At 41.6% G+C, this 12,774-nt stretch overlaps 1 protein-coding gene across 6 annotated transcripts in view; it reads left to right on the top strand.

Annotated features, from left to right (window-relative positions):
• The window catches only part of aff4 (AF4/FMR2 family, member 4), a 117,848-nt gene that overhangs the window by 61,585 nt on the left and 43,489 nt on the right, over positions 1–12,774 (top strand). For 4 of the 6 annotated variants that reach the window (XM_073067268.1, XM_073067267.1, XM_073067266.1 and 1 more), the window contains one exon: positions 8,091–8,117. The exons of the other annotated variants lie outside the window; for them this stretch is intronic. In XM_073067268.1, the coding sequence (XP_072923369.1) occupies positions 8,091–8,117 (27 nt within the window). The remainder of the gene's footprint in view (positions 1–8,090; positions 8,118–12,774) is intronic. 6 annotated transcript variants of the gene reach the window in all.

Here is a 12,774-nt window from a genome sequence, read left to right as displayed (position 1 = left end):
TTTTCTGGCTTACAATGGCCGGCATGCACCCACTTACTTTTGCCTTCTACTTTTATCACTGAGTTCATAAGCACCTTCCCATCAAGCTCTTCGGGGTCCACTCACCAGGAATCAAGTGTCCTCCTTCTGTTGGATCACTCCAAGCGGCAGAATCCTATTGAGAAACATACAGTTTGGGTTAATTTCACACAATAATGAACTAAACTGTCTGCCATAATATGTATCATCTGAGATTGAGAACTTCTGGCAAGGGTGAAGGGTCATCTGTTACCACCTCAAATGGACTTGGTTTAGTTTCCTTGTTTGAGGTTCCTCTGATGCTTCACAAGAGCATAGGAAGAGCCATAGACCATAGTACACCTTCCTCATGATACTTATTTGTTTGATGGTGCCATTTATTCGTTTGACTTGTTCTGATGTCTCAATGATGTAGATAATGAAAAGGCCATTCAATGTTCATCAGTCATCAAAATTCCTGATGAACACTCCCAATGAAATGTGTTCCTTGGTCAGAGTTGATGTGACATGGCAATCCCCATCTAGGAAAATAATCCTTGATCAGAGTTTCTGCTCTGTATGGCAGTGGCTTTATTTGCTGGAATAGCTTGCACCCATCTTGAAATCTTGTCCACTATTACCAGTACATCTGCGTATCCTTGACTTTTTGCTAAAGAAATGTGGTCCACTTATAAGTGTAAAAATGGACCAGGAGCATTTAATTGTGGTAGCTTTTTTTTTAACTGCTCCATTCATAGATAAGAGTCGGTGAATGAGAGAGCTCTCTTATTCAAATAATGCAGCACCAAAATAAGCTTCCAGAAGTGTTCAGGCTTGTATCAATATAACCTCTAGGAGGTACATTGAACAACTGCATATACATATTGTGGCCACTAGGAAGCATATTAAATTGCTACACGCATATAAGAACTTAAAATACAAGTAGATAATGGTTGAACTGCAAAGAAAGTAACAAACAGATCCAACAACTCCATGCAACTTGAAGCTCTTAATCTTCTTTTAATTCAGTGCCATTGATGTAAACAGGACCATGTGCACTGCCTGTCTTGTATTAAGTAGGAAAAAAGTTGAAAATATCTTAAAAGCATTTTATAACTTAGCATTTCTTAAATTTAACAACTGCTTTATAGTCAAAATAAGTCTTATCATATGTACAAGTGCATGCAAGCACAAGTGCAGAGAAAAACTTATTTGCAGCCACATCACAGGCAGAATCAGAATCGGGTTTATCATCACTGGCATGTCTCGTGAACTTTGTTAACTTAGCAGCAGCAGTACAATGCAATACATGATATAGAAATAAATCTAACAATTACAGTAAGTATATAAGTATATTGAATAGATTAAAATGGTGCAAAAACAAATAAAATATTTGTTTTTTAGAAAGTGAGGTAGTGTTCATGAGTTGAATGTCAGTTTAGGAATCGTATGGCAGAGGGGAAGAAGCTTGTTCGTCAATCGCTCAGTGTGTGCCTTCAGGCTTCTGTACCACCTTCCCGATGGTAGCAGTGAGAGGAGGGCATGCCCTGGGTGCTGGGGGTCTTTAATAATGGATGTTGCTTTTCTGAGGCACCACTCCTTGAACGTGTCCTGGGTAATACAGAAGCTAGTCCCAAAGATGGTGCTGACTTTCTATAGTTTTTCGGCCTGTGTAGTTGACCCCCCCCCCCCCCCGTACCAGGCAGTGATGTAGTCTGTCAGAATGCTCTCCATGGTACATCTAGAGAAGTTTTTGAGTGTTTTGGTTGACAGACTAAATGGTATTAGAGAGACAACTGCAAGAAAAACACAGATTAAGTGTGGTTATGCAAGAAAAACACAATTAGAACAGAAAAGCTTAGTCAAGCTGCATACCTTTGGTTCTCACAAGCTAAGGCAAATGGAATTTTTGTTGTAAAAATGTTTGTTTTTCTCTATATCCATAGTTTCTGCAATGTGTTCTTGTAAAACAAGTTTTATTATGAAACATGGCCACTTGTAATGAAATGAACATGAAGTAACAAAATCTTATATTTACCAACAGGAAGTGGGCATCTCTATCTTGGCTAAGATTAGTTGGCCACCTCTTTTTGTACTTAAGCTGATAGTAAGATACTTATACTAAATAGTCTCCGAAGTATGCTTGGAATAGAAACTTCAACAATATTTCCAAATCAGTGTGATGTGTAATTTGGAAGTTAATTTTGTAGGCCATAGGTTTCTCATAATTTCTTCTGTCTTCGCAGTCCACCATCTGGAAGGACAGTTTTCTAGAGATGCTAGTAAAAATGAGCTTTGGATTGCTACAATACATTTTGTAGACAAAAAATGAACAGAGAAAGTATGAGTGTTTAGGGTAATAGTTCAGGTGCCAATAAAGCTGTAATAGCAAGATTCATTTTCTATAACAAAGGCCTCGTTTACAAGGGGACTTTCATTAGTGGCTAGGGAGATAAGATGGAAGTTAGAACATAGAACATTGTAATACTGAAATGGGCCCTTCGGTCTATATTATCTGTGCTGACCACAATGCCAGTTTAAACTGCGTATCTGTCTACAATTGCTTTATATCCCTCAGTTGTCTTCCTATTCATGTCCCTCTTAGTGTTGTTTTAACCACCTCCCCGGCATTACATTTCAGGCACCTACCTCTCTACTATTTCTTTAAAATATTCTCCATAATTAAAATGGTCTCCATTCTTGAGGAAGGATATACTGGCTTTGGAAGCAGTGCAGAGGAGGTTCACCAGGTTGATTCCAGGGATGAAGGGGTTAACCTGTGAGGAGAAATTGAATTGCCTGGGACTATACTCTCTGGAGTTCAGAAGAATGAGAGGGGATCTTATAGAAACATACAAAATTTTGAACATAGAACATAGCACAGTACAGGCCCTTCGGCCCACAATGTTGTGCCAACCCTCAAACCCTGCCTCCCATATAACCCCCTACCTTAAGTTTCTCCATATACCTGTCTAGTAGTCTCTTAAACTTCACTAGTGCATCTGCCTCCACCACTGACTCAGGCAGTGCATTCCACGCACCAACCACTCTCTGAGTGGAAAACCTTCCTCTAATATCCCCCTTGAACTTCCCTCCCCTTACCTTAAAGCCATGTACTGAGCAGTGGTGCCCTGAGGAAGAGGTGCTGGCTGTCCACTCTTGTCTATTCCTCTTATTATCTTGTACACCTCTGTCATGTCTCCTCTCATCCTCCTTCTCTCCAAAGAGTAAAGCCCTAGCTCCCTTAATCTCTGATCATAATCCATACTCTCTAAACCAGGCAGCATTCTGGTAAATCTCCTCTGGACACAGTACTCCAAATGTAGCCTAACTAGAGTTTTATAGAGCTGCATCATTACATCGCATTTCTTAAACTCTATCCCTCGACTTATGAAAGCTAACACCCCATAAGCTTTCTTAACTGCCCTATCTACTTGTGAGGCAACTTTCAGGGATCTGTGGACATGTACCCCCAGATACCTCTGCTCCTCCACACTACCAAGTATCCTGCCATTTACTTTATACTCTGCCTTGGAGTTTGTCCTTCCAAAGTGTACCACCTCACACTTCTCCGGGTTGAACTCTATCTGCCACTTCTCAGCCCACTTCTGCATCCTATCAATGTCTCTCTGCAATCTTTGACAATCCTCTACACTATCTACAACACAACCAACCTTTGTGTCATCTGCAAACTTGCCAACCCACCCTTCTAACCCCACATCCAGGTCGTTAATAAAAATCACAAAAAGTAGAGGTCCCAGAACAGATCCTTGTGGGACACCACTGGTCACAACCCTCCAATCTGAATATACTCGCTCCACCATGACCCTCTGCCTTCTGCAGGCAAGCCAATTCTGAATCCATCTGGCCAAACTTCCCTGGATCCCATGCCTTCTGACTTTTTGAATAAGCCTATCCATGTGGAACCTTGTCAAATGCCTTACTAAAATCCATGTAGATTACATCCACTGCACTACCCTCATCTATATGCCTGGTCACCTCCTCAAAGAACTCTTATCAGGCTTGTTAGGCACGATCTGCCCTTCACAAAACCATGCTGACTGTCCCTGATCAGATGATTCTCTAAATGCCCATAGGTCCTATCTCTAAGAATCTTTTCCAACAGCTTTCCCACCACAGACATAAGGCTCACTGGTCTATAATTACCTGGGCTATCCCTACTACCTTTTTTGAACAAGGGGACATTCGCCTCCCTCCAATCCTCCAGTACCATTCCCGTGGACAACGAGGACATAAAGATCCTTGCCAGAGGTTCAGCAATCTCTTCCCTTGCCTCGTGGAGCAGCCTGGGGAATATTCCATCAGGCCCTGGGGACTTATCCGTCCTAATGTATTTTAACAACTCCAACACCTCCTCTCCCTTAATATCAACATGCTCCAGAACATCAACCTCACTCATATTATCCTCACTGTCATCGAGTTCCCTCTCAGTGGTGAAAGGGATAGATAAGATAGAAGTAGGAAAGTTGTTTCCATTGGTAGGTGAGACTAGACCTAGGGGACTTTGCCTCAAGATTCAAGAGAAGATTTAGGATGGAGATGAAGAGGAACTGTTTTCCCCAGAGAGTGGTGAATCTGTGGAATGCTCTGCTCAGGGAAGCAGTTGAGGCTTCTTCACCAAATATATGTAAGATACAGTTAGATAGGTTTTTACATAGTAAGGGAATTAAGGGCTACGGGGAAAAGGCAGGTAGATGGAGCTGAGTTTACGGGCAGGTCAACCATGATCTTGTTGAATGGCAGGGCAGGGTCGATGAGACGATGGCCTACACCTGCTCCTATTTCTTAAGTTCTTATGTTTAAAACACTGGCTTCACCCTCTCACTTTGAAGCTGTGGTCTCCAGTAATTTACACTTCCACTTTGGCAGTAAAATCTGTATGATTCATGCCTCTTACGATTTTATATACTTCAATCAGATTGCCCCTTTCAGCCTTCTGAGAAGACGATCCATTTCAGGTTCCCTTGCCCACATCAAATTTTTACTATGGATATCCAGTCCCTAGACACCTCTATCCCCCACCAGGAGGGCCTCAAAGCTCTCCCATTTTTTTTTGGACGGCAGACCTAACTAGTTCCCCTTCACCACCATTCTCCTCCAGAACTTGTCCTCACTCTAAATAATTTCTCTTTGGCTCCTCCCATTTCCTTCAAACAAAAGGGGTAGCCATGGGCACTCACGTGGGTCCCAACTATGCCTGCCTGTTTGTCGGCTATGTGGAACAGTATGTTCCAAGCCTACACCGGTGACTGTCCTGCACTTTTCCTATGCCACATTGACAATTGTATTGGTGCTGCTTCCTGCACCCATGTAGAACTAGTCGACTTCATCTAGTTTGCCTTCAACTTCCACCCTACCCTCAAATTTACTTGGTTCATTTCTGACACCTCCCTCCCTTTTCTCAATCTCACTGTCTATATCTGCGGAGACAGCTTATTCACCAATGTCTATTATAAACCAATAGATCTCCACAGCTACCAGGACTATACCTTGTCCCACCCTGTTACTTGTAAAAATGTTATCCCCTTCTCTCAATTCCTTTGTCTCTGCCGCATCTACTGTCAGGATGAGGCTTTTCATTCTAGAATGAAGGAGATATCATCCTTTTTCAAAGAACGGGGCTTCCCTTCCCTCACCATCAATGCTACCCTCAACCACATCTCTTCCATCTCACACACGTCTGCTCTTGCCCCATCCTTCCGCCACGCTAGCAGGGATAGGGTTTCTCTTGTCCTCACGTACCATCCTACCAACTTCCAGGTCCTGCACATAATTCTCCGAAACTTCTGCCAGCTCCAACAGGATCCCACTACCGAGCACATCTCCCCTCCCCTCCCCCCACTTTCTGCTTTCTGCAGGGATCACTCCCTATGCGTCTCCCTTGTCCATTCGTCCCTCCCTACTGATCTCCCTCCTTTCAACTTATCCTTGCAAGCGGAACAAGTGCTACACCTACCCCTACACATCCTCCCTCACTACCATTCAGAGCATAAAACAGTCCTTCTACGTGAGGTGACACTTCACCTGTGAGTCTGTTTGAGTTATATACTGTGTTTGGTGCTCCTGGTGTGGCCTCCTGTACATTGGTAGGACCTGACATAGACTGGGAGACTGATTCACCAAGTACCTATGCTCTGTCTGCCTGAAAAAATGGGATCTCCCAGTGGCCACCCGTTTTAATTCCACTTCCTATTCCCATTCCAATATGTCTTTCCATGGCCTCTTCCACTGTCATGATGAGGAACAACACTTTATATTCCGTTTGGATAGCCTCCAACCTGATGGCATGAATAATGATTTCTCATACTTCCAGTAATGCCCAACCCCCCCCCCCCCCATCCCCTTTTCCCTCTCTCACCTTATCTCTTTGCCCACCCATCACCTCCCTCTGGTGATCCTTCCCCCTTTTCTTTCTTCCATGGCCTTCTGTCTCTTTCACCAATCAACTTCTCAGCTCTTTACTTCATCTCTGTCCCTCCAGGTTTCACCTATCACCTTGTGTTTCTCTCTCCCCTCTTCCCATCTCTTAAATCTACTCCTCAGCTTTTTTTCTCCTGTCTAGCCAAAGAGTTTTGGCCCAAAACATCAACTGTACTCTTTTCCTAGATGCTGCCTAGCCTGCTGAGTTCCACCAGCATTTTTTTATGTTGCTCCACAGTTTTCCAACCTTTTTGCAATTATTTTCTAATCTAGACAACATCCTCTTGAAGCTCTTCACTTTCTCAAAATCCTCCACATCCTTCCAGTTTCAGTGGCTGGCATTATACCTGCTGCAAATTTGGCTTAACCAAAATTTTATTCAGCTGCAACATGACTTCCCAACAGACGTGTTCATTAGGGATACCTGGTCTCTCACATTCAGTGAAGTGTTCCATTCCATTGGCTCAAGCAAAGGAAAAAATCTTGCTTTGCCATATTGCTACTTGCCCTCCTTGCTGAAAACCAGTCTTCACCAAAGGCAGTACTTTAACTTCAGAACATTTCAACCCCAATATTGTCTTTCACAACTGTTAACCTCTCTTTTATCCACTGCCAGGCCTTGCAGTAAGGAAGCAAACAGCTTTTCACCTGAATTGAGAAATTGAAATATTAAGTGTGTGCCTGAAAGCATGATGGGGGCAGAACCCTCACTGCATTGATAAACCACCTGGACCAGCAGTTGAAGTGCTATAACTTGCAAGGGTATGGGCAAGACCTGGGAAGTCGAACTGAACCAAAGGTCATTTTTTTGGGCAGCATTAGCCAAATGGTGGCCTTCTGTGATGTACAGTATGTTTCAATGATATAGAAATCAAACTTGAATATACCTCTTCATCATAGTAGTATTCGTGAAAATAATCAACTATAAAAACACCTTAAGTAGAAACCTGGTGAGACTGGCAACAGATGACAAGAAATTTCTTCACCTGGAGGGAACTGGATCTCTGAAGTTCTTAACCCTAGATGACTGTGAAGGCAGAGTTGCTGAGTATGTTTAAGGCACATAAATAGATTTGGATATTAAGGAGTTGCTGTTATTCGTTTATTATTGTTACATGTATCTAGATATAATGAAAAACTTTGCTTGCACTGAGGAAGTAGATAGAAAACAATGCAGAATATAGTACTGCAGCTACGGGAAAAAGAGCAGTGCAGGTAAACAAAGTGCGAGGGCCATGATGAAGTAGATTGTTAGATCAAAAATTCATCTTTAGCTGATTGAAGTAATGAGATTTGTCTCTGTTTACCAACATCTTGTAGTTGGCAACGTCTGAATTATTCTCTGATGTAGTCACAAAGGGTACTGAGCGTATTAGCAATTTTAGTAGCTGATGTAGCATCCAAAGAATTTGAAATAATTAACCTTTGATTTTTGATTCACATATTTTGTATCATGCTGCTCAGTGATCATGGTTTGTGTATATAGGGTATAACATTATTATTGTTCATGGGTAAATTCCCTTAAAGTTGATGAGAACAAAAATGTGGAAGTGTTCTGTGTTGTTATTAATACAGTAGACCTCAACAATTAATTTTATATTCTAAATGTTTATAAGTTGCATGACTTAGTGCCTTTTTTCTTTTTTAAATAGCTCAGAAGCTGATCAGACTCCTTCAGGGTAAGTTTACATCCAAGTGGAACTGTAACTGGAAATAGATTTTATGTACCTTGGTCCTTGTATTCTAGTTACATTCACCATATTTAACACATTTTGGTTAATAAATGGTGCCGTTGGTCTGGGAGCTCATTCAACACTACCCTGAAGTGCTCAATAGATAGTTGAAGAGCTTGGTAATATTATAATGTCCTAGTGTGGTCTCATATATTAAACTCTCATAATGCCTGAAAGAAGATCATAGTTGGGAGCTTAACATCCAAGGATATACATTGAATCAAAAGTGCAGGCAGGTAGGCAGATGAGGTGGATCCTTAGAGGTGACATAGGATTGTAAGATGTGGAATTCTTATGGGTAGAGGTAAGAAACTGCAGTACAGGCTTCTGAACAAATTACAACAGGAGATAGAAAAGACATTTAATAAGGGCAATGTTGTGATAGTCATGGGGGACTTCAATGTGCAAGTAGATTGGGAAAATCAGGTTGGTGCTAGATTCCAAGAGAGAATTTGTAGAATGCCTACACGATGACTTTCTAGAGCAGCTTGTGGTTGGGCCATAAGGGGAATGGCAATTCTGGGTTGGATGTTACGTAGTTACCCAGATTTGATTAGGGAGTTTAAGAAAAAAGAACCCTTAGGAGGCAGTGATCTTAATATGATATAATTCACCCTGTAGTTTGAGAAAGAGAAGCTGAAATTGGATGTATCAGTGTTACAGTGAAGTAAAGAGAATTACAGAGGCATAAGAGAGGAACAGGCCAAATTTGACTGGAAAGGGACATAAGCAGAGATGACGGCAGAACAGTAATGGCTGGTGTTTCTGGAGAAAAATTGGAAGGTATAGGAAAGATGCTTTCCAAAGATGAAGTATTCTAAAGGGAGTATGAGGCAACCATGGCTGACAAAGGAAATCAAAGGCAGCCTAAAATCCAAACACAACACACAGTTTTGCAAAAATTAGTGGGAAGGTAGAGGATTGGAAAGTTTTTAAAAACCAACAGAAGGCAACTGAAAAAGCTATAGAGAAAAGATTAAATATGAAGGAAAGCTAGCCAATAGTATAAAAGAATACAATGATTTTTCTATATATAGACACAAGAGTAGAAATATCAGACCGCTGGAAAATTGCATTGGAGAGGGTAGTATAGGAGACAACAAAATGACTAACAAACTGAGTAAGTATTTTCCGTCAATCTTCACTGTGAAAGAAACTAGCAGTATGCCAGCAATGCAAGAGTGTCAGGAGGCAGAAGTGAGAGTTGTTGCCATTATTTAGGAGGAGGTACTTGGGAAGCTGAAAAGTCTGAATGTAGGTAATTCACCTGGATCAATGAACTATGTCCCAGGGTTCTGAAAGAGGCAGCTGAAGAGGTTGTGGATGTGTATTAGTAATGACCTTTCAAGAATCACTAGAGTTTGGAATGATTCTAGAGGACTGGAAAATTGCAAATCTCATCACTCTTTAAGAAGCAAGAGGGGGCAGAAGAAAGGAAATTCTAGGCCAGTTAGCCTGATTACAGTGGTTGAAAAGATCGTGGGGTCTATTATTAAGGATGAGATTTCAGAGTACTTGGAGGCACATGAAAAAATAGACCAAAGTCAGCATGGTTTTCTCAAAAGGATTCTATGGAATTCTGAGGATAGACAAAGGAAAGTCGGTGGATGTTGTGTGTTTGGATTTTCAGAAGGCCTCCGACAAGGTACCACAGGTGAGACTGCTTAGCAAGGTAGGAGCCTGTGGTATTACAGGGGTGGTAGTAGCATGAATAGAAAATTGGCTGACTTGCAGCAGGCAAAGAGTGAGAATAAAAAGGCCCTTTTCGTCTGGCTGCCAGTGACTAATGGTGTGCAGCAGCGGTTGGCATTGGGACTGCTTCTTTTCACATTACATGGCAGTGATTTGGATGAAGGAATTGATGACTTTGTGGCCAAGTTTGTGGACAATACAAAAATAGGTAGCGGGGCAGGTACTGTTGAGGATGCAGGATGTATACAGAAGTACCTAGACAGATTGGGGGAATGGGCAAAGAAGTGGCAAATGGCAGAAGGAATAAAGATGTGGACGATGTTGTAAATGGAAAGAAAGTTCAAAAATTGGAGCTGCAAAGGGATTTGAAAGTCCTAGTGCAGGGTTCTCCAAAGGTTGAGTTGGTAAGGAAGGCAGATGCAGTGTTAGCATTCATTTCAAGAAGAAAGCCCTTAACTCCGAGTGGAGTCATCAGGATGCTGTTGTGACAGCATTTTTTTAGCAGACTTTCTTGTTCTTACGAGGCCAAGTTGCTAGCTCAACACTTAACCCAGCACGGATGGAAGGTGTGCAAGGGAGCCAGCTGGATTTGAACTCTGGAGCCTTCGATCTGAAGTCCGGCGCTGATGCCACTATGCCACCAGCTGACAATTCATTTCAAGAGGACTAGTATAAAAAAGCAAGGAAGTAATGCTAAGGTATTGCAAGGCATTGGTCAGACCACACTTGGAGTATTGTGAGCAGGTTTAGGTCCCTTATCTGAGAGGAGGTGCTGGCTTTGGAGAGGGTCCAGAGGAAGTTCGCAAGAATGATTCTAGGAACAAAAGGGTTAGTGTGAGCATTTGATGGCTCTGGGCCTGTATTTGCTGGAGTTTGGAAGAGTGAGGGGGATCTCATTGAAACCTATCAAATATTGAAATGCCTAGATAAAGTAGATGTGGAGAGGATGTTTGCTCTGGTGGGGAAGTCTTGGACCAGTGGGCAAAGCCTCAGAATAGAGGGGTCTCCATTTAGATCAGATGAGGAATTTCTCTAGCCAGAGTGTAGTGAGTCTGTGGCAATGGATTCCACAGATAGCTTTAAAGGTCAAGTGATTGGTTATATTTAAGGCAGAGTTTGATAATCAGGGCATCAAAGGTTACAGAAAGAAAACAGATAGGGGCTGAGAGGGATAATAAATCAGCCATGATGGAAAGGTGGAACAGGCTCTGGGCCAGATGGCCAACTTCTGCTCCTTTGTCTTATGGTCTAATCCATTTTCTTTTGTTAAAGAAAACAAAGGCACATTGGTGTTTCAGTATAGGAAAAGTTCAAGCACACCAGAGTCTTGAGCATGCTACATTATTTGTTTTACCTTCTCTCCTTTCTTTATTGAATTATAATTTTTCCAACTTTGAGAGACCTTGCATTCACTAAACTAGTGGATACCTGAATAATGTAGATCGTACAGTGATCACAGAGGACGTTAACAGTTATTTAATTAGCCTCTCCTTTTGAAAAAATGATTTTATTGGTAGCATTTTTCAGGCCTATTTTCTGTTTTGTGCCTGTGGAGTTCCAAAATACCATGGTACTTTGAACTTCCAAATGCCAAAGGAATCAGCAACCTCATACTTCTTCCTAAAATAAATATATTTTAACGCTATGATGAGATTTTAATAAAAATTTTGTCACTTGTGGGGCATTCTAAGTGGAGCAGAAAAACAATCAGATACTGGAATACAAAACAGCAAAAGCCACTCAGGGTTTTGTGGAAACAAGTTTAAAAAAATGTTCTGATGTATCGAATCTTGATTATGGCAGCATTCTGTGTACAGATTTCATCCCCTTATATAAAGGATACTGTGGCACTGAAGTGAATGCAAAAAGATTTAAGAATGACACCAGAAATGTTTACTAGCAATGTCACAGGATATCCCAGAGCAATTTTCAACCAATGAAATACTACTTGAAATGCTGTCATTTCTGTACAACTGACCATGGTTGGCATTGCTGACAAGGCATTTGGTGCTAATTGTTAAGTGTTCTTGAAATTAATTCTTTTTAATGGTGTTACCATAGTGTTGCAGGATAGAATTCCAGGATTGGGAACTAATGAACATGAAAGAATGAAATGTATTTCCAAATTGAGATACGTTATGACTTTTGGAAGTAGCAGGGAAGGGAACATGGAGGCAATAGGGTTTCCATGTGCCTGCTGTCCTTGTTTTTTTGTACAGTTTCTTGGTTTTTGAACATGTATGGAAGGTAAGTAACTGCAGCCTAAATTGTAGATAGGTATATGTTAGTCCCAGTTACCAGTGGTACACAATGTTAGTGGAATACTAATTGAGCAAAATACTGGGGGGGGGGGGGGGGGGGAAAACAATTGAGTAGGCAGGTTTGTTTTCAGTCGTATTGTGCTCGCTAAGTGTTGTTACAGCAGCACATGACAACCTAGTGGAGGATATTTCCATCATTCTTTTAGTCTGTCCCTTACAGATCCTGCAAAATCTCAGGAATGCAATAGTGCTCATATTTCTTCCACTCAGAATAAAAGGCCACAAAAATAGTGCGCATTCAAATCAGTCTAGGAAAAGTTGGAAGCAATATACACTTTAAGATATTAGAACTGTGCAAAGAAAGTGGCTTGTGATACACCATAAATCCTGCTTGTAATCATCTCCTTCAGTAAAGCATAGTGGTTAGCACAATGCTTTACAGTGCCAATGACCAGTGTTCATTTCCCACTGCTGTCTGTAAGGAGTTTGTACATTCTCCCCTTGACTTGTTGGGGGTTGTTTCCTCCAGGTGCTCCAGTTTCCTTCACAATCCAACGATATACCGGTAGTTAAGTCATTGTAAGTTGTTCTGTGATTAGGCTAGGATAAATCGGGGGATTGCTGGACAGCATGGCGCGAAGGGCTGGAAG

Source organism: Hemitrygon akajei, chromosome 15, assembly GCF_048418815.1.
Source record: "Hemitrygon akajei chromosome 15, sHemAka1.3, whole genome shotgun sequence".
NCBI classification, from domain to species: domain Eukaryota; kingdom Metazoa; phylum Chordata; class Chondrichthyes; order Myliobatiformes; family Dasyatidae; genus Hemitrygon; species Hemitrygon akajei.
This window is presented reverse-complemented; position numbering and strand designations above follow the sequence as displayed.